The 22232-nt window shown below is 40.8% G+C and overlaps 1 protein-coding gene across 3 annotated transcripts in view; it reads right to left on the bottom strand.

Annotated features, from left to right (window-relative positions):
• Positions 1–527: 527 nt before the first annotated feature.
• The window catches only part of DOCK10 (dedicator of cytokinesis 10), a 277694-nt gene continuing 255989 nt past the window's right edge, over positions 528–22232 (bottom strand). For all 3 annotated transcript variants that reach the window (XM_060151258.1, XM_060151257.1, XM_060151259.1), the window contains exons 48-56: positions 21251–21357; positions 19358–19480; positions 19108–19221; positions 11672–11818; positions 9607–9817; positions 8201–8391; positions 5792–5892; positions 5479–5617; positions 528–1229 (exon numbers count right to left, since the gene is read on the bottom strand). In XM_060151258.1, coding sequence (XP_060007241.1) covers positions 1083–1229; positions 5479–5617; positions 5792–5892; positions 8201–8391; positions 9607–9817; positions 11672–11818; positions 19108–19221; positions 19358–19480; positions 21251–21357 — 1280 coding nt within the window. In that variant the 3' untranslated portion in view covers positions 528–1082. The remainder of the gene's footprint in view (positions 1230–5478; positions 5618–5791; positions 5893–8200; positions 8392–9606; positions 9818–11671; positions 11819–19107; positions 19222–19357; positions 19481–21250; positions 21358–22232) is intronic.

Raw genomic sequence — 22232 nt, 5'->3', positions numbered from 1 at the left:
GGAATATTACTCAGCCGTTAAAAAGAATGAAATAAGCCATTTGCAGCAACATGGATGGACCTAGATATTATCATACTGAGTGAAGTAAGTCAGAGAAAGAGAAATATCATATGATAGTGCTTACAGTGGAATCTAAAAAACATGATACAAATGAACTTATTTATAAAACAGAAATAGGCTTAGAGAACGAACTATGGTTACCTGCGGGGAGAAGGTTGGGGAGGAGGGATAGTTAGGGAGTTTGGGCTTGACATGTACACACTGCTATATTTAAAATGGATAACCAACAAAGACCTACTGTATACCACAGGGAACTCTGTTTAATACTCTCTAATAACCTAATTGGGAAAAGAATTTGAAAAAGAATAAAACAAAAACAAAAACCCCCAAAACGAAACAAACAGAAAACACTGTGAGTAGGATTGCATTCAGCAGAGGCCCAGTCCCATGATCCACTTTTAGTAGCAACTTGCCCACTCTTCAAGAGGAAACCAAATGCAAAGTAACTGTATTTTTTATTTCTATTAACAACAAAAGGCTTCCATAATTTCACATCTCATTGCTTTTAAGAGCACATATATTACAAATAAAGAAACTCCACAAACTTTAAAGATTAGTATTTATCAACATTTTTGTACACATACACAAATATTTTAATATAATGGTATCTGAAATGTTATTCATATAGTTTTAGCACTGTCATAAGTATTAACTAAAAAGTTTTTTAAATTTGGTAAAAACCATATATTTTACAATCTTCTATTTACATCTGAAATATGCTCAAATGTTAAAAAACATTCACTTTGACCTTTAAAATATGTGTACGAGGACTGGGTATGGAACATAATGTAACCGATAGCAAACTGACAGTCGGCTTTTGAGCTACACATTCATTGGAATTTCATAGCAAATATTCAGCTTGGCTTGATCGACGCTGCTCAAAGAAAAAGGATGTAAGAAATGTGCAAATCTGGAGGCTGCAAAATTCTCAAGCTAGCGAGGTAAAAACAAAAAATATGAACACCATAAAAACTTCAAATAAATTAAACGTATCTTTCTCTTCCCCGAGATTAGCTGCAAATTCAGAGTTCTCTTGGAGGCGTGTCTGACGTTGCAGACTCTCCCTCAAACTTCTGCACTGGGTGAGACAGAGAGGGAGCCGCCTTGTTAATTACTCGAGTGCAAGTTTGCTCCACTCCTCGCTTTGATGGGCCGTCCTGGTACGTAATCTTGGGACAGGACAAAACATATGTGACAAAACAAAATGATGACAGAGAAGTCTGTGTTAATATCTCCAAACACAAAATTAAACCCAGAACAGTGATTTTTTAAAATTCCCTACAGGAAATCTGCAAATGTTGAAAAATGCACTTATCAAAGCAGATCTGAAGAATTTTTTCCCAGCCCATGTCTCAGCCATGTTGACCAGATTTAAAGTAGCTTTCCGATACTCTTCAACTCTCATATATATATATATATATATATATATTTTTTTTTTTTTTTTTTTTTTTTTTTTTTTTTGCGGTACGCAGGCCTCTCACTGTTGTGGCCTCTCCCGTTGCGGAGCACAGGCTCCGGACGCGCAGGCGCAGTGGCCATGGCTCACGGGCCCAGCCGCTCCGCGGCACATGGGATCGTCCCAGACCGGGGCACGAACCCGCGTCCCCTGCATCGGCAGGCGGACTCTCAACCACTGCGCCACCAGGGAAGCCCCAGATATATATTTGTGAATGTCTGAATGAACCTTATGAATGTGTTTGATTAATTCTGGAATTTTATTTTATTTGCAAAGTTGGTAAACTGTATGGGCAAAATCTGCCCCCAAAGGGAAACAGCTGAAGCCTCATTTAAATGTTTGCATTAATGGAACTTTAATACAAGGAAAAAATATACCTTGACCTGATTTTACTTTTGAAAATAATGTTAATACGCCTAAATCACACTTTCCTGTCAGATCTGTTCAAATAATGATATGTGAACACAATAACAATCACAGAAACCCCAGGCACCTCTAAAATCTCTGTGCAGAAGAGACTTAATTAATATTTAAAATTCTTGGTTATGACAATTTTCCCACTAACTTCCTGCATTACCATGCTTTAGCTCTACTACTCTTATGGAATGGAATGGTCGCTCTGTCCCCACCAAGCACCTGGCATCCATGTATCCTATACTACCAATAAGTTCTCCTTTTGATCAATGTCTCAAGTTCTGCTTAAATAAACTGGCCAACAATGTATCAAAAGAAATTCTAAAAGCAACATGCCTTTGGATCTCGCCTGCTTGGCACTTTAACAGAGTAGATGTGTTCCTTTCCCTGTATTTTATATTTGATATCCATTACCAGCGTTGACTTCACTATGCTGTCATCCTTCTAAATGTTGAAACAAATCAGCATCTTACGCTTCATCCAATAGTTACATGTATTACTTTGGCCTCCATCAAAGGAGGCTTTTATGGATTTTGGCTGTTTATAAAATAGTGCGGCATTCTGACTGCCTGTAAAGGTAATTACTGCCTGCCTGTCACTTCAGCAGCTGAAGCTGTTCCATCGCCACATCTTCATTTTACACACTAGCATCCACTGAATCCGGCTTCATCTCTCTCCTTATACTGAAGGTTCTTTCACTAAGTAGTGGCTTCAGTCTTAGCCTTTTAGCTAAGACTTTTCTGGACACTCTTGGAGTGAACTGCATAATCAATTCTATTTCTGTTTTTCTATTTCTATGTTTGTCTATCCATTCTAACTCTGTTTCTGTGTTTTAAAAGTTTTATGGTAGAATTTCTCTCTTCTACTGTTATTATATATGTACCTGTTTCCAGAATATGTGGATGAGTATCTAGGTATGTAAAGGTATTCATACATTAAAGATGATGGTTCATTCATGCATTACAGGGCTATGCTAAAATTTGACTACCCTTCCCTCTGCTAGAGTTCAAACCCAAACATTATGGTTAAATGCTTTATTAAAAAATTGAGAAAAGAAGCAAACAAATTTTTTTTGTTATAAATCTGAACTGAGATAAATACCCAGTTTTTAAAAAATACTTTGGACTTTAAGGACCCCTATCCTTTGCTAGCTATTTCTGACATTACAACCAACTCAAAACACTTATCAATGGTTGTCATGAAAATAGCTTATTTTGCTGTAGATGACTTAGAGTTTTGCTATGGTTAATTTAAATTTATGATTGATAATCGTCAATTAAGTAGTTAATTTAGAATATCCTCTACAGAGTTAGAAGTTAATATTTTGTCCTCATTTTAATCTAAGGTGGAAATGTGGAATGGCCACATAATAGAGTAAATCGTTTTTAAGGAAAACTTTTTTTTTTTTTTTTTTGTGGTACGCGGGCCTCTCACTGTCGTGGCCTCTCCCGTTGCGGAGCACAGGCTCCGGACGTGCAGGCTTAGTGGCCATGGCTCACGGGCCCAGCCGCTCCGCGGCATGTGGGATCTTCCCGGACTGGGGCACGAACCCGTGTCCCCTGCATCGGCAGGCGGACTCCCAACCACTGCGCCACCGGGGAAGCCCGGAAAACTTTTTTTTTTAGGATCGTGAATGTTGTAGTCATTGTGCCATACATAAAAACCTATGTGACAAATCCCCATAGAAGCTCGGGACCAGGAGAAAGTTTGTCTTTCCTGCCAACAGATATATTTCTTTTACTAAATAACAGGACCTGTGTAATGCATAAGTTTCTTTTCTTTGCATCAGTTTCTACAAAGCACAGAGTCAAATTTTGCTTCTCTTAGCAAAGGTTTTCTGGAAAAGAGATTATTTTTCTCTCCTCTTAATCACCTGGTCCTTGTCTTTGTAATGTTGTTTTAGCACTTGGAGGTATAATGAATCTTTGTTTTGGATACAAATGAGCTCAAATGTATTTCAGAAGTTGACAGGATATACGTTTTCCTTTTAAAAGCTAAGTTGTTAACTTTAGCTTTTTCATTTTAGTAGGCTTTTTAATTTTCATACTGACCTACCTTGAAATAGAAATAAAGTTGTTCTAATTAAGTAAACATCTAGAGAACACTAGTCACTATGGAGGCGTCTGGGAAAAATGAAGAGGTAGACCAGAAGGCCACAAAGGACAGAGTAGACATAAGGAAAGAAAAACATACCGCTTTTGCTTACAGTACTGAGGGAAATACTAGACACAGAGGAACAGAAGCTGTATAAACATGGACCACGACAGAGCTGCCAGGAAAAAAAGAGAAAAGCATTTTTGCCCAAAGTTTCAAGGTCAGATGCAATTTACAGTTGGAAACAAGCATTTCTTTGCCACCTGTTCCCCCTTTCAGATCCACTGTTTATTCTTTTTGTTTCATTCTCCGATTTATGATTTCCCATGCTGTTAAGGCGTTGTTCCTGAGTATTTAATTCCCATTACCCCTGAAAAATTCCAAACCAATACTTCCACTAGCAATCCTATCCAGGGAGATTGTTTTCTTTGCAACGTAAGTCAATTAACCATTTCTTTCTCTAACTGCTATGGAGAATTTAAAATGCGGGTAGAAGGAGATGGAGAAGAAAAATAAACATATGGGAAATGCAATTAGAATAAAAGATGCTTATGACACATTTTATGTTTTGTTATAGTGCTAGGCCATTTAAGGAAAGGAAAGGGAACTAATATTTAGTGAATGGCTACTGTGCATGAAGCAGTATTGGGAGGTTAGCTCAAGTTCTCCCCCTCAATTGTTCTGGAAAGAACACATCTAACTCCTTGAGGGGACCATGGGTGATGAGATGTCCAGGTAGAGTGTGAGGGTTGACGGACGCTGGGAAGCGGGCCAAAAAAAGCAGAACTTGGCTTTCGGTCGCTCGATTCTCAGTATCCCCAAAAGTACTGTGATTATTGAATGTCCACATTTTGTGCACAGTCTTACAGAACATACTGAATACATGTCAGAAATCATGGATGACTTGCTTGTGGGGTGGGGGGTTGGCTTTTATCCCACTTCTGCATATTTTCCAGAGGTAGCCTTGACCATTAAAAGCCCAGGACCCTAGTCTTGGTGTTCTTCCTGAGTATGATGCAGAGACCCCTAGTGGCAGAACTGTGGAACTCCACATCCCAGCCTGGGGATTGTGAGGTCCTGAATCAGGGGTGTTGGGAGTGGCAGCAAACTCTAGCTGGAATGCCACCAATGTTCTTGGTGTGTAACAGGCATCAACTGTTCTAGAAAACCAACACACATTGTTTGGATAAACATCTCTGAAAACTATGGACAGCAACTGGGTTCTCATCTCATCTTCTTTTCCTACAGATTTTTCTCCAACCTGATCCCTCTCCTTTGAGACAGGGGATGTTGTGCATGGGGGAGAGAACAGCTCAGCAACATGGTGTTCAGGAAAGTACAGGGATTTCAGCAGCAGGAAAACAAAGAGACTCTTTCCGGTCCTTCTGGCATTGGGGATAAAATGGGCACTTTCTATGAATGGACCGCTCGGGCTGCCCCAGGGGAAGCCTCACCTGCTCACTCATGATTGCTGAGAGTTCGCTGAGCATGTCCTTATAATGGGATCTCAGTTCCTCCTGGTACTCCAGCTGGTCCTCCTTGATGAGGCGCTCATTCACATCCAGGGCCTGCCCACACACATCTGCAAACTGCCTTTAGTGACAGCAATAAGCAAATTAACAGCCAGAGAAAGTGGCAACTCAAAGTCAGGCTGCTGATACACTGCCACCGAGAAGAGGGTCGGTCAGGTGGCTTCCTGGGGCGTTCATTCATGACTCCCTGTCTGAAGGGATTCAAGGAAGAACAGCCCAACGAAGAAAAGCTTACCTGAAGATTGCCTTCAAAAGCTTTACTTGGTTGTCAGGGTATTTCTTTGCATTGGTTTCTTCAAGAAAAGCCCGTGCATAGGCCATCGGCCCGGCGTTAACCTATTGGGGAGGAGAGAATTGGCTAAGGACGGTCCCACCTCCTCCATGGAGCCTTCTCCAAGGCTGGAAGGAGTAGCACCCATCGTGTGGCCCCTCAATTCTCTCACATTGCCTTGTAGTCTACTCATTTGTTATCGGTCTCATCTGCTGTCTCTCAACTGGTCAATGAGCTATTAAAAGGAGGCATCTGAATTCCACACTTCATTGTCATCCTTCCTCAGCTTCAGTCCTGTGTGCACCATGTCACATTTGGCCACATCCTCATTCTGTTATTTTCTTAATAACCTTGAAAACTAGACTCACCTTGATTTACTTAAATAAATTTAACATCCGTGAAATCAAATGTTTGCTGTGCTAGTTTTTTCCCTACAAACGTTCAAGCAAACCCATAGCTATTAATAAGAGACATTCCACAGTGGTCGTGATCTAGGCATCGCCCTGGGAATCACTGCTTTATTGCATCTCCCTCGAAAGTCTGGCTGAGATTGGGGTCCAAAAGGGACTTTTTAGATTTGCTGAATGAAGGCACAGTGCCAAGTCCTCTTCACGCTCACAGGCATGCGTAGGCTCTCATTAGTGACGGCGTCTATGTTCTTCAGGGCTTAACAGTCTTTGCATGTGACTGTGGGGCTTGGAAGGAACAAGGTGAAAGAAGAAGGAAGCCAGTGCTGTATCTGAGGCATCTTCAGATGGCTTTGCCTACCAGGTATTGCCAGTGTGGTAGAGTGAGTACAGAATGCTTTCCTCTGTCTCTCCAGATGTAACTCCACCTTCCTCTGCTCAGCTATGTGCTGAGGGAAGCTGTCCCGTTTGGAGTATAGCAATGGTTCTTTTACTTTCTGGCTTTTAAACATGTATTATTATTATTTTGAGTCAGCCATGGGATACAGACAAGAGGTGGGCGGGGAAGAGGAGAGCCAGATTAGTTTCAGGATCAACAGTACTGAGTTTTCTTTTTGCCTCAGGCTCCTGCATAGCTCTGTGTGGCACTGTTACTGACTTGCCTTTATTTAAAATTTTAATACTTTGTTCAATATGGATTTTTGAAGTTATTTTTGATTTTTAAAAATATTGCATTAAAATATAATTTTATCTTGGTTACTGAGTGTTTTGATGCTCCCTTAATTTTATGCCCAAGGAAAAGCCTCACTCGCCTCACCCTAGTCTCAGTCCTGTCAGGGCTTATTTAGGTCCAGGGCTTCTTCCTTGCAATCCTCCAGCACAGAACATGTCTATCTGTCTGTCTGTCTGTCATCAGCTGGCTCTCCCTGCTCTCTCCCTGCTTCCACTAACTCTTCTCTCCCCTGAGTCTTCAGGTCTGGGGAGGGTGACAGCCCCTCAGTCTTACGCCCCGGTGCCTGCCCTCTTTGGTTTTCCTAAATACAGCTTGTACTTCTTTTTTTTTTTTTTGCGGTACGTGGGCCTCTCCCGTTGCGGAGCACAGGCTCCAGACGGGCAGGCTCAGTGGCCATGGCTCACGGGCCCAGCCGCTCTGCGGCACGTGGGATCCTCCCGGACCAGGGCACGAACCCGTGTTCCCTGCATCGGCAGGCGGACTCTCAACCACTGCGCCACCAGGGAAGCCCCTTCTTGTACATTTTTCAAAGAGTCATTTGTTACGTTTTCTTCAGTCACCCACTGTGAACAGGCCCTCTGCTTCCTCTCAAGACCCTGACAGTCAGATAAATACTGATGCACATTTTATGAACTAATAAACATTTTAAAAAGTTTTGTTTTTGAACAGTTTTATAAGGCTTTTCATGACAGAGACTTACCAGAGAGCCATGCTTACTCATTTACTAATTATTTGTTAGAATTTAGAATATAGAACATAGTTTATGCAGAGCAGACGGGAAAGGACAGTTGAGGAAGAAGAAATTTTGTTTCAGCTAAACCTAAGAAAGGCTTATCTCTAGTTTTTGGCACCATCAATGGGCATTCACAAGGAAACAAAATTTTAAAGACTCAGATAAAGGTGTTGAATGGTACCACAAACAGAAAAATGTCTCTTATACCCTTTGTCAAAAAATTTCAAGGGGCATTTTTTTTTTTTTGCGGTACGCGGGCCTCTCACTGCCGCGGCCTCTGCCGCAGCGGAGCACAGGCTCCGGACGCACAGGGTCAGCGGCCACGGCTCACGGGCCCAGCCGCTCCGCGGCACGCGGGATCCTCCCGGACCGGGGCACGAACCCGCATCCCCTGCATCGGCAGGCGGACTCCCAACCGCTGCGCCACCAGGGAAGCCCCAAGGGGCATTTTGTACCAGGTTCCACTGGCCATGAGTATCTCAGCTCCGGGCGATGCTTACCTTCACGCTGACGCTCCCTTGGAGTTTGAGCTGCAGTCTGATCATGTCCACTTCTTCCATCGTGCAAAGCTGATTAAGCTCGGAAACTTTCTTGGACATCTCGTCAATCGCCACTTCAATGGGATTCAGTTCTGTGCTCGACTGGCTGATGACCTGGATCCTCTTCTTCACGTAGGGGAACAAGTGACTCGCTGCACAAAAGCAATACAAGAGCATTTCAAGGTCGAGGGTTAGTGAAGAGTCAAGGGTTCTCTTGAAAGGACGATCCTGTGTCTTTTCTTTGCACACAGACCATTCCATCCTGCATGTTTTCTGTGTATGTGAGTTATTTTTCTCCTATGTCCCATGCTCTCATATACCTCTTAGGAGCCCAGCTACTTTCCCCTGGCACGTTCTCCCACACTTCACTAGCCAACATGTCCTCATTGCCGAGGCTGGACTAGACCTATAGAGTCTCTAAACACTGAAAAGATGATAGCTTCCACCACAACTTGTAATTCAAATAAAAACTACACTAAATCACAATCAAGAATGCTTCACTAGATACTGAATAGCATATACTATAATAGCTTTGTTCTAGTGTTTTTTGAATTATGCAAGTTCTGGAAAAGTTTACTGAAGGGGAATGTTTTCCCATAGTTTGGGTGTGGCTGCTACCCACGTATCTACTATAGAATCTAGGACTGCTCACCTTTGAAGGTGGCTTGGGTCTCCTTCATTCAGATGCCCGCGCTCATTTTTCCCCTCAGCCTGCCCTAAGTCCCCCTCTGCTGGGTTCCCATTTCATTTCTCATGCTGGGCTCTCCTGAAATTCTTGCTTTACTTGGCTCTTTCTCCTACCAGATGGTGAGCGCCTTGAAGGCAAGAATTGTGTTTTATTTATTTGAATTGTCAGAACAATGCCCGACACCTACAGGCATTTATCGAATGTTTGTGGAATGAAGGGAAGACCAGCTCATAGGATAGATCTAGATAGTACTGGAAGGGATGTTGGAGGAAAACCCTCTGCATTCATTTCACAGATGAGGAACCTGAATTCCACAGTGGTTGGGAATCTTGCCCCAAAGCACACAATTCCGAGAGTGGCTAACTCTGCAGTAACTGGGGGGTAGTTTCAAGGAGAGAGGAGAGGAAAGCTCAGAGTGCCTTTCCCAAGACACCAGGACCTTCACCACTCTACGGTCTAAAGGGAAGAGGTGGGTAAAGTGACCCTGTGATAGTTTCTGTTTTGGTTGACTTGTCAAGGGTCTCTGTCTTGAAAGAAAATAAAGAAATGTTCCTGGCAAACATTTCCAAGTCAGCACACTTTGGGTACTTGTCTGCAAGATCGAAGTGTCTTGATTTCCGCAAATCCGGCCTAAGCGAGGGCCCTGCGTGGGAGCACGTGCTCGGGGGCCAGCACCTACTTGTCAGGACCGTCCTCCGCTTGCACTGTTCCTCCACGCCACCGTGCTTCTTGCCTGACGGCGTGAAGGGCGTCTCAAAGACAAAGCGGTTGATGTTGTGGTGCATTTCAAAGTCTGTCTTCCGGTCCTCTATTTCCTTTTCCTCAAAGAACGGCGTGACATAGGTCACCTGGATGTAGGCGTATTTGGGGTCCAAATCCTTGGGGTTTACCTGTTTCAACACATTATGGGCAGAGAAAGAGCAGTGAGCCGTGAAGTGCTTCTGAAAGAAAGGTGGGGAACCCTGTATCCCCCCAGCTTGGCATCCTGAGCTGCCCCTCTCAGAGAAGAAAGGCCCATCACATCATGTGAGAGTTGGGTGAATGGAAAGCCCAAAAGAGTAGCTGGCTGGACTGTGGTCAAGCAGCCAGATGGTGGCAGAGGCAGCAGGAAGCCAGCTTGCCAAGTAGCTGGGGCTCTTTGAAACATAAGTACTTGGCTATGATGTACTATTTAACCTTTTATTTTCTTTCTCTTCTGTACTGAATATCTTCACCTTTGTGCTGAATCAAGCTTGTTGAAAGTAGAAATATATCTCTCTGTTCCTCTACGATTCAGTCGTGTACCTAGACTGGGACTATCGGCTGTGGGCTTGTCATGTGAAAGGAGGTTCCTGGTCTGTTTAGCAGATTAACTGATGACCTATCGCACGACTGCAAATATTTTTATTTTCGATTTCTCGAATTCCTTCTCTAATCTGCAATAAGTCATTCTATGTAATTTTTAAAACTAACTCAGCTTTGGTGAATAGGCTTGACAAATAGCAAGGAAGACAGGCTTGGGGTCTCCCCCACAAAGCCAGGCAATGGCTCTTGCTTTCCTTCAAGGAGGGAGAGATGAGCCTCGGCCTCTTTGCTCATGATTCCTTGAAGAATTTTCAGGCTTCTTCCAACTTTCTCCATCCGTTCACCCATCCACTGTTTATCCAATTCCAGAGATTGGAGGAAGCTCATGAATTTATTTGTAATGCTGCAGATAATGGCACTGTAAGATGGGTGTAACTGTAACCATTTCACAGATTAAAAAATGGAGACTCCGAGTGACCACCCAACTTCTCCAAGATGGATCGCCAGCTGATAAGTGGCAGCATGGCGGGATGAAGACAACAGTTGTTCTGACACCAAAATTGGCACTTCTCTCACTGCTAGGAATTGTTTCTACTTTCCATGTAGGAGGGCGACCGTGACCGCGGTTCTAGCTCTGTCCCTCTTTATGGGGAAGAGGTTTGTACCTTTCAAGCTAAGAATGATGAACACATTTTAACAATTTCTGTCCAGATCCAGCAAATCTAATCTCATGCCCAGACCCCTCCAAATACTAGCATTGCAAAAGAGGGAAAGGAAAAAAAAGACCTTTTCTGGGCCTAATAGAGGTCAATACAGTTGGGTGCAAACCAGCTTTTCTAGTTCCACCTCTGCCACACTCTTCTATACAATCTATGTTTCAAAGACCTGCCGTTCTCTAAACACACCTCTCCCTTGAATTCCTCCTGTCACTGCATGTGCCGGCTTTTAGAACGCTTCCAGAGAACACCTTCTCACCCTACAATCCCCAGCTCAAACATCACGCTCTCTGTGAAGCATCGCCCAACCAAGAATGAGCTGTTCAGGGATCCCCCAGCCCCAAGCTTTCCCTGTGTGACTTGGAGGAAAGCTCCTCCAGGAAGACCTTCATAACTAAATAAATACTTTTTTGCTCTTTCCTCCCAGTCCACCATTGGGCCCAATTACTTTAACCCTTTGGTTGCTACTCAAATACAAACAACCTATGGGAGTGATTTAGGGTTTAGTAAGTTGTTTCTAAGATTACCTAAAAGTTACTCAAATAAACATGTACAAGGTTTTTGACACTCCCCTCCCCAGTCACCAATCCATCGACCAATAAACAACCGAAACGCTCAAAACAGTTTAGGTAGTTTACTTTGCATAGTCAGGCAGAAATTTAAAACATTAATGAATGTAGTTAAGAGAGAAAAAAAAAATGTAGTTAGTTCTTTGCAGTTGCATGAATCTTGATGTTCCCCTACCTTATTGGAGTCCTGGATTATCTTCACATTGTCCGCTCCGAATTTATCTGCGTAGAGCTTGAGCAGTCTTTGGGAAATCTCGGAGAGACCTGTCAGCTTAGGCTCTTTATAAATATACTCTTTACCTTCTTCTTCTTCAAAAAAACCCTATGAAAGACATACAGCGAACCGCCAAGTTTATTAGAGAACTCCAACTGCAAATAAGGAGCAAAACAAAAAACATTTACTTAAATATTATAGCCAGTATTTTGGTTGTCATCCAAGCCATAGATTAGCACCCTATAAAATTCAAATTCACAGAAAAATCGAGTGAAGGAAACAAAGTATCATGTTAGAATCAGTCATTAGTGTAAATACTGCCTAGTCAGGCCAAAGAGCCTCACGAAGCAAATTACACGTATTTTTCTCTATTAGAAGAAATCACTACCTGCTTGCATATATTTTAGGGGAAGAATGCCCTCATGTGGTAGCCTGGTGTAGAACACCAAGTCTGGAGTACTTTTTGGTATTTTTCAACGGTATTTTTCAAAGAGCAGTATCATTTTTAAGAAAGTCTTGGAAACCAGGATAGGAAATATTAATGCTATAGGGCAGATAAAGGTATCTAAATGGGTTGATATTCCTCCCACATCATCTTAGATGAAAAGCCATAACAGAAATTACATGTGCTATGCTCGCAAGTACTGTTATTTTTAATATTTCATCAGGGGTCTGATGCAACTTGGCTATGTGCAATTTTGTCCTTCAATTTACTTTACTAATAGATCCCTTACGTTCTTGAAAAGCTAGACCTTATGAGTGAAAGTAGTAAAGTAACCATGTTATCATTTTTATGTCATAGGAGCAAGTAGGTTTTAACCTCTGTTAATTTATTTACCTGGTTTGAAACAGGGGGAAGGGAAGATTCCATTGCGGATAATTGAGGCAATCTTTATAATTCCTTCTCACTGAAGAGACACAGAGGCATTTTTCCTTTGGAATAAATGTGACCTCAGAATATTGGAGTAAGTTTGCAGTTTAAGAACCCAAGTGTCTCTGGTATCTTCTGACTGCAGAGTTTACCTTAAGGAAATGACTTCTGAGGGCTGAGTAAAGATACTGAAGGTCATAAAAAAATCTTACCTATACATTTTAAAAAATTATTTTTGGCTATTTAAAAACTACTCATTATGTGTTAAAAAACATGGGTAAAATGTTCCAATGCTGTTTTTTTTTTTTCATGGCTAATGTGAGGCAATCTAAGAATAATGATTACAGCTCACATCTGTATGGTTCTTTATACTTGTAAAGCACTTTCATCCATGTAAGTCTGCCCATCATGAACAGTATACTTTGTATCATAATTGGGCTATAACTGAAGGCAAGGAATAAGGCACATTCACCAGCACAGTTCTTGTTCAGCAGGTAATTGCTTGTTTCCTTGTGTTTCCCTAATTGACTTTGGGCTTTTTTAAGGCAGGAAAGTATCTTGTTCAGCACTGCATGTCCAGTATTTAACATAGTGCCTGGTCTCTAGAGAGACATCACTGTACATTAGTTGAATGAATAAACAGATGAATAAGATAGCTCTCAGAGGGCTACATCTTAAAAGGATATATTTGTACCAAATATAACTGGAAAAGATTCCATTGCTTTTAATACAGATGTTTTTATGGAACAAATTTCTTTGAGAAATGTTCAAGACCAACACAGTTGATTATGAGTACCTTGACTCCAGACTGCTAAAACAGTGATGTGTGATGCTAAAAGCATGAAAAGTCTCTCCTTATCATTCTTCTAGACTTCGTAGGGGTAGTGAGGTCTGGCCCTATCCCCACATGACTTCCAGCCTGCTAGGTTTTTTCTGTTGCTGTCTTTATGGAGTTTTGTGGGATTCAAGGTCAGAGGTTAGTGGCTCAAATTGACAGACTGACACAAAAGAGAACTAAGACTTCTGAGGCCATCAACCAGAATCCCCACAGGGCAATAGCTGAAGCAACATTTACAACTTCCATTTCAACGAGAAAAATGTCTCCAAGTTCCAGGAAAAGATTTTCTCATCATGGTGTGAAAACTAGCACAAAGATACTTTCACTGTGAAAATTTTCCCCTAACAAATTTCTGAATCCAGAGTTAGCAGAAAAGGAGTGGTGAGAGCAGTATTTTATTGTTGTTACTATGACCCTTGTGGCCTTGATCATGACCTGTGACTCCTTTCATCCTTACTCCTTGGTCTGGAGGATGGGAAATAGTACAGACTTAGACTTAGGAGACCCTAAGGACAGTGTCCGGGACACAAAAGGCCATTGGTGAGTGTTAGCTATAATGAGGAGAATGGTAGTGATGACAATGATAAAGGAAAAAACTGTCAGCAAAGCAATCTGAGTTCTGGCTAATATGCAGGGAAACAGCTAAACTGAGTTTTGAGTGCTTAAAAATACCTACCTTTGGGTTCTCTTACTTGGGCACTACACTTTTCCTTATTGTAAAAGGACTATTGATGATTATTTTGATATTTTGGTAAGTGATTGATCAGAAAGAATCGTGATTAGAATTAATCAATTTATTTACAGCACATGGAGCTATAAACCTATTGAGACTATTTTATAAAATGAATAGAAAGGAGCGGGTGTAGCAGAATATAGCACTTAATCCCTTACAGGGACTGTGTAAGAGCTTTTGGAGCCAGAGAAATGGAGTCTCTGAAAATGGCCGGGATGCGAGCTTATCTCTTACCCAGGGAAGTCAAAGCAAAGCCCAGTGAGGCACAGGACACTATCTTAAGGAAGTTTAATGCTCTGTCCGTGAAATAATTGAGTTATAAATAGGGACACAAGGTGATGAAAACCTAGGGGCAGTCTCTCTTTTGCTTTTGCCCCAAAGTGATGAGAAGACTGCATTTCAAGGCAACAGGAAATATGACTTCCGCATTTTCCATAGTTCTATTTTTTAAAATGTCATTTTACCAGGCAACAAACGCCCTGATCTGCCATGGTTACGAAACAGCACGTATCCTAGTTAAACAAGGACTTTGAGTCAGTAGGTAACATGCATGGATTATGAAACTTTTAGGCAACAGATGATGATAAAAATGTACTTCAATAAACCAAAAACGAAAATTATTGACTCCTTCTTAGATGTTTTTGCAGGTACTTCAGAATCTTGAAATAGCTCTGGATCATTATTGGGATGTCAAATATAAGTGCCCCTGCTATTATATTCCACTGATTCAAGGTTCACAAAGGAATGCATGCAAAGAGGAATCTAGTGTATAAAAGATGGGTCAGAAAATCACAATAAGCTAAATGTTAGGAAAAGAAAAACTTCACAGATGCAGAGAAATGGTTTCATACAAACATGAACCCAAATATGAACCCAATTATTAGTGTATGTATATATATATATATATATATATATCTCAGTGACTTTCATCTAGGAGGGGAGCCAGAAGGGTGTATCACACCCCAACATGGAGATGATGGCTGTACACAGTACACAGGCACCTTTCCTCCCACCCCCAATCCCTTTTCTATCAAGATTCTGAGGTGCATCTATACCCATGTAAGCATGATTGAGAATCATGGAATTTACATCCTTTGATGAACAGAATAAAATTCCCCCAGGCTTTTCACTCAATTCATTCCAGGGCCATCTGATGTTTTAAGTTATTCAATGAGCATTCACTTGCTTGCTTTCATGCTAAATACCAGAGCCTAAGGATTTCATTGATTACAGTTGATGTTTGATCACTACTGGCGGTTCATTACTCTGGAAATGAATACTTCAGGGACACTTGAAGGGGTGTTTTATATAGGCTGCTCTGTGTAAAATTTCCATAGTCAATGATGCCAGGTGTTGCATTAGAAAATCCATGCTATGCAAGACTTGCGTTTTTATTAAAGTTCTCGCCACAAAAGAACAGTTTTCAACTTGTTTTCCAGGGTCTGGCTCATTGCAGACATAATATTAACTACTCTAGTCAGTACTATAAAGTGAAAGTACTAGCCCACGGGGGACACTAAAATATTTACACAAAGGCCTTTGTGGAGGCAAAGAGCCGACTGCATGTTATATTCCCACAATCTTCGGAATATGATTGTGAGACATCAATTTGGATTAATAGGTGAATTTTACAAGGACATAAGTTACCATCATAAAAAAAATCATTTCTGACCATGGAGGTTATGCTAATGAAATAGTCAAGATTTTCTCAGAAACCTTCATTCTGCACACATTTGGGAGGATGTGCAAATCTATTTGCTATTTCTTTATCATCAAATATAAAGTGATGTGCGCCATCTGCTCCCATTGAATACAGCAGTTCACCCTCTCCGTTTGGTGTCTTGGGACAGGTAGTTGAATATCATTTGAACAATGATGACAGGCTCTAAATGACTGTTTATCAGAATGACCTCCATTAGTTCTCCTTGTTCAAAGGCAGCTGGGGTTTGAGTTTACAGAGTACCATGCTTAGGCATGTCCTCAGGTCTGCAGATTTAACAAGGCACTTTGCCTTTTAAGGTCAGGTTGGACTTTTAAATAAAAGACAATTGAGAATACTGGCAGCATTAAAAACAAAAAGTCAGGTGCACAGTCAGCACACTTTATTGAGGAATCTGCAAAAAGAACAAAGTTAGGACATTTGAAAGTAGCTCTCCCCCATCCTTCCCCATTGCCCACCACCTCCCCCATTCTATTTAATAGAGGGGTTTCCAAGTATTCTTTTAGTAGGTGAGTTAAGGACACGTGACCCCAAATTTACAAATGAAGGTAGAAAATACTGATATAGTATGGATGGGGGAAAGGGATTTTAAAGAATTACAAAAAAGTATGTATTGGTCAGAGAAGCAGAGCTGACTGTGGACAATGTGTGGATATTGAAGGAATTTGCTTTTCCAGCTTACTCAGCAATAATTACATGGAACCACATGAAGTTGCCATCTTTGTAAGTAAAAAAAAAGGTTGATTATGGGCAATTTCATATGGTTCAGAATAACACAGAGAAAATTCTGTGTCACAGAGCTCTAGGTCTTGGCATGTTATTGCCCCTCAGCTCATCCTCTAAAATTCTTACACGGCTTCTTTTTGCATCTCAGGAGACTTAACGTGATTCACAGGGTAAAGGTTTAATTCACTGTTCATCATTTATGTTGGGAACTAATACCATCATTTTCGAGAATGCTCAGAGCTCACCACCAAACAGAGAGAGCCCTGTTTCTCCACGATACTCATTTGGAAAAGGGCAGGGTCCTTTCAGGACCCTGGGAAGGTGCCCACCAATGGCCACCATTATAACTTTTGAGATTTTGCCCACCATGCTCTTCTTAATCAGCTGCAACTCTGGTGGCCTGAACTGAGCAGGCAAATTCCAATACTGAGCCTGCTATCCATATATTTCAAATATGTGGTGCCCATATTTATCTGTGTGTGTGTGTGTGTGTGTGTGTGTGTGTGTGTGTGTGTGTGTGTAGGTTTTCAGACTACACCGACCTTTGTGCAGAAAGATATTACATATGAAAAATAAAGGATACATTTTTGTAATTCAGGTAAATGGAATAAACACAATTTAGTCCCAGAAATGCAGGATGACTCCAAAATGAATGGAAACAGGATTATCTCACCTATCTCAAACGTTCATTTGCACAAAAAAGTTAAGGTTCAGTAAAACCATAGGGAGGGAAGTGTGAGGCTTATTAGAGCATGCAAGTGGAGAGAGAGAGAACTTACCACAGCCTGGAACAATCAAGACCAAAAGAAGAAAAGAGTAAACATCTGCATTAAAATCTCATTGGAAAGGAGCATGATCGTTTCGTTTCCACCTGTTTAGCAACCAGTATCTTAGATGTTGGTTGGAGAAACCATCAGGTAGGCAATCTGCTTTTCATGACCAGACTCTTAATGGCAATTCATCACTTTTTCATTAGAAAGATCGCCTGAAGCATTGTAAACTCAAATCTAGGTTTGCTGAACGTATGTCCTGTGAGCTACATCCATGCTGCACAGTTGGCCTGTGGCCATTCCCAGGAAACCCTTGCCTTTCCCTTACAATCCCTCAGCTCCCACATTCCCTTCCTGATGAGGTGTTCTGCCATTATTCTTGCTAATGTTTCCCTGAGGTCAAGAGTCATTTATTTCCTGTTTATCGCTGATTTGCAAGATAGCATTTCCTTTTCTCTCTCCTCCTCTCCTGCAGATTCTCACATTTCTATCTCCCCCATATACACTATCACTTCAGATAGGTCAGATTCTTTTCCAGGGAACCCCCAAATGAGTAAATTTAGCTTCTTTTTGTAGACTGTCTCCACAGTCCTGATGCTCCTGTGCAGTGGGGGAAATCTGGGTTGGATTCATTTGTTTATGGTAAGTGGCTGCCCAGTGACATTTTCCTTTCCAGGGAGAGAGCAGCTGTCTTTATTAATTCAGACATTAGTTTTTAAGCTGTCTTTGGTGATTAGAGGACAATATATATTTTCCAAAAGACTTCAATATATATTTTCCAAAAGACTTCAGTGGGAAGTGATCTAGAATGACCATGCTGGATTTGACACGTTTGTTTGCAGCCTTAAAAGATTCTGAGGAGAACAAGAAGCCATGTGAAACTGTGCCTTACGTGAGGGGAGAAAAAAAAGGAAACGAGAGGGCTGAGAGTCATTACCACTGTGAAAATAGAAGAATGCAATGATTCTCCGTGAAAATAAATATGAAATTTGGCTGCTGAAATATACTAGTGTTATAAGCCTGCCTGGATGGTGTCTGGGTTTATCCCACTTAAAGCACTACTCAGAGACATTCCGAATTAATATCTAAGTTCACTTTGCTTTTAAGACAATGCTATGGCTTGCTAGTATTTTCAGTCTTGTTCATTGTTTATGCAGTAAGCTGAGAAAGATCACTTTGAAATTATATTGACCTGCAATATAAGAAACAAAACAACTAGATTATGCTCTGCTTAGAAGCAATGATGGTTTGACAGTAGGAGAAAAGAAAATGCATGATTTTAAAGTCAAAAGTTCATGGCTTTGATATGGTAGAGCCCCTAGGAATTCTTTTTTTCCTGGAATATTATGGATTTCATTGCCCAAAATATATTCATTTAAATCTCATTTTCAAATATGACGCAAACCTCTAATTAGACATTTTGGGGGGAACTGGAGGAGGAGGGTGTTGAGGAAGTGCTCTCTTTCTCCAAGAAGTTCGAAATCACTGTTTTACCTCAATCTGTATTAAGACCCGTGGAGGTCTCCGCTCATTTTTTTCTTAATTTAGCATGTTCCTTTGGCCAAACATATAGACCCTCACACTCAGAGAAACACTCAAATATACCTAGATACATCCCCACCTCCACCTCCACCCCCTCAATCTGTTGGCACATGTAGTTAGATGTCTTGTAAAGAATGATGAACATCAATCAACCACTTAACAGAACTTAGAGGCCACGCTGCTTGTAGGAAACTTACCTGCCCATAAAATGCCACACGATAGTAGCGACCGAAGAGCCGCTTCTCTGAATTCACCACCTCTGCAACTTTCAGATACGACCGATGAATGTCGTAGTAGAGATCTGATAATTTCTGAAACCAGAAGCGAAGGGTTTCGTGAAGAGGATGCTGACATCAAAAATAGGGAGTTTCTACTTTTGGAAGTTGTAAGTAATTCTCCAATGTAATGAAGGATATTTGAACTAACTCCTGGGTTTAGAACACCTACTTTGAAGTCTCTCTGCTTCTCAAAGACCGCAATGATGGGTTTGTTGACATCAGCGATGAGCTCATATCTCTCAGACTTCCACAGGAACTCCACACACAGGTACAGCTGCTCCACCAGGATATTCTGCAATTCCGCAAACGGAAATGAGACTTTACACAGTGAAGATTGTGGCTCATCCCTGAAACTTGCTTTCAAAACTGTTGAAGGGTCAATTTTTTTCATAGTGGGATTTCTGCATTCCCTATCTTTGCAATTGGCAGTTACATCCATCCTGGGAGGTATGGTGGTGTCTTCTTGCAGTCTTCTCTTTCCTTATTAGTGCCTCAAACTTGCTAATTTAAATCTATAACAAGTATTCAGATCTGTCTGTTTTTTTTTTCCATTCCTACAGTCACTGGCTTAGATCAAACCCCCGTTTCTTCATTCCCAGATCCCTGGAGTAGCCTTCAAGCTAATGTTTTCCCTCGCCAATTGGTCCTATTGGTCCTCTGTGTTACTCCCCAGTAATCTTTGTTTCTAAAACATAAACCTGACCATGAGCTTGCCACTGCCCTAAACCTTTGGAGGCACTCCAGTGGCTATGAACTGCTGTCCAAACTCTCTAGCATGACATTGAAGGAGCTCGAGAATCAGGCACCAACCTCCTTTTCAGTGCCACTCTCTTTCAGCACCTTGGCATTGACTTTACACTTTGGCTGCACCAGACTGTACCACACCATTCTTAGAATACAGTTCCCACACTTTTGCCTTTGAAGTTGCTGCTGCTCCTATAAGAACCTTATTTTCTTATTTGACACCTTCAAGTCCCATCAAATGTCAAGACAGTGCAAAAGTCTGCAGAGTTTTTATTTATGCCCCATTCATCTGCATTCCAATCACTTTCATGTAAAAAATTGTTCCCCTTTTAATTGCAGCTATATATGACGCCTAGATTTATAGTTACTGGGTCTTAGACTGGTTACTCCCCACCCTGAAGGAAGTTTGTCTTTCACAAGATTCTAAACTCTTTAAGAGCTGGGATTATGCCTTATTATCTTTGTCTCTCCAAATACATTTGCTTTACTTATCTTTGTCTCAATGCCTCCCATATACTAGTAGTTTAATAAATGTTCAACAGAATCAAATTATATACTCTCTAAAGCAAGTGGATAATATTGCTGGAATGTTTTCAGTGTCTTTTAAGAAAAGATTTTAAACATTATTTGAAATAGTTCATATAAATACATAATTGCATTTACTATTTATTTTCAATGTACATTAAATTAGTGTACAGCCATATGTAAAATTTCATTAAAATCTACCCCAGATTTTTTTCTGTATCCTCTTTTAAGTCTATGTAATATTATGAATAAAAAATTAGCTTATGAAATATTTTATTTACTTGAGGAGGGGAGCTCTATTTTCTTCACCTGAATTATTGCTAAGTCACTCCAGGTAGAGAGCTTCTTTTGAAAAATAACCGTGGTTTGCATACCAGAAGGTTTTCTGCAGAAACTAGTGTGATTTTCTGCTCAAGTCTATTTGTTAATACATTTTCTAATGCATTAAATAAAGTTGTGACCAGCTCAACGAATTTTCAGCATCCCTTACCACATTTACCAAAGGACTACAGACTTTATATTTTGTAGAAGAGCTGATCGTATATATTTGGCTCTATCTTAGAGAAGTAAAATTTAGTTTAAATTTTCATTGAAAATTATGCTTTATCAATGGAATCTGATATCTATTAATCTTAGTTTAATTTTTAGCCTGCATTTTATTTTGCCTAAGTCATGTTATAGAATAACTTTATTTGATTTCTGAATAAGAGTTTCTCCCCCCTATTTAGCTTAATGTTACAATTCAATGCATCTTTTCACTCAATTACTGTACACTCAATCATTTTGGTCTAACCTCATTGTATGGTGTGTCTTGCATTCCTGAATCTTCTTTCATTGCCCCTTCTTCTTTAATATTTGGTGTAATGCTCAGAAAAGCTGGCCAGCCCATAGAGAACATGCCTTGAGAGAACAAAGCAAAATGTATCATTATTTGAGACAAATCCTGCTTGGATTAGACAGTGCCTTTCTTCATGATGTGACATGTGGTGGTTATAAAGCTCACACACTCAATGAGATGGTTAGATTATGACTGTTGATAAATACTCTCTTCTAGGCAACCAATCTTCCCCTTTTTATAATTTTTTTTTTTATCATTTTCAGGTGACCTGTTTTCTATAACGAGCTGGCATGGGATTATGGACAGAGCACAGGCTTGCAGACTGATATAGCTCCAATGTTCTGGTTTAATTAACCTCTTGGAGTCTGTATCCCTCATTTGTTAAACCACAGACATTGATATCTATCTCAAAGGATGTTGAAAGGATTCGGAGTATTAGTATTTGAGAAAACACCTGGTATCATCAGTGCATTGTAAAGACAATACTCAATACTTACTAACTTTCACTCTTTTGCATTATCTAGAAAACTTCTCAAATTTTCTTAGCCTGTTGGCCACCAAGCTTAAAAAAGATCTGGCTCTGCGGATGCATATGAAAACAGTTGATAATGGGTAATGTGCTAAACAAGGGATCAGATCAGAACGTTGGGGAGTATCAGAGGTTAAGAGCACAGTCTGGAGTGATAGACCAGCCCTCGAACTTCAGCCCCATCACAAGCTAACAAGGGAGTCTGCGGCAGGTTGCTTAACTTCTTTAGGTTTTCTCACCTGTAAACATGAGGTGATAACAGCACCTAACTCAGACTCCTTATTGGCAACTAATGGAGATATGGCCAGTACACAGCTTGGTGCAGTGGCTGCCCTGGAGCAAGTGCTTTTTAAGTTACAGTTAATACTTTTATAGATATTTCCATTTTTAATAATCAGATCGTTGGCT

The sequence above is a fragment of the Lagenorhynchus albirostris genome, chromosome 6, assembly GCF_949774975.1.
Source record: "Lagenorhynchus albirostris chromosome 6, mLagAlb1.1, whole genome shotgun sequence".
Classification (NCBI taxonomy): Eukaryota; Metazoa; Chordata; class Mammalia; order Artiodactyla; family Delphinidae; genus Lagenorhynchus; species Lagenorhynchus albirostris.
This window is presented reverse-complemented; position numbering and strand designations above follow the sequence as displayed.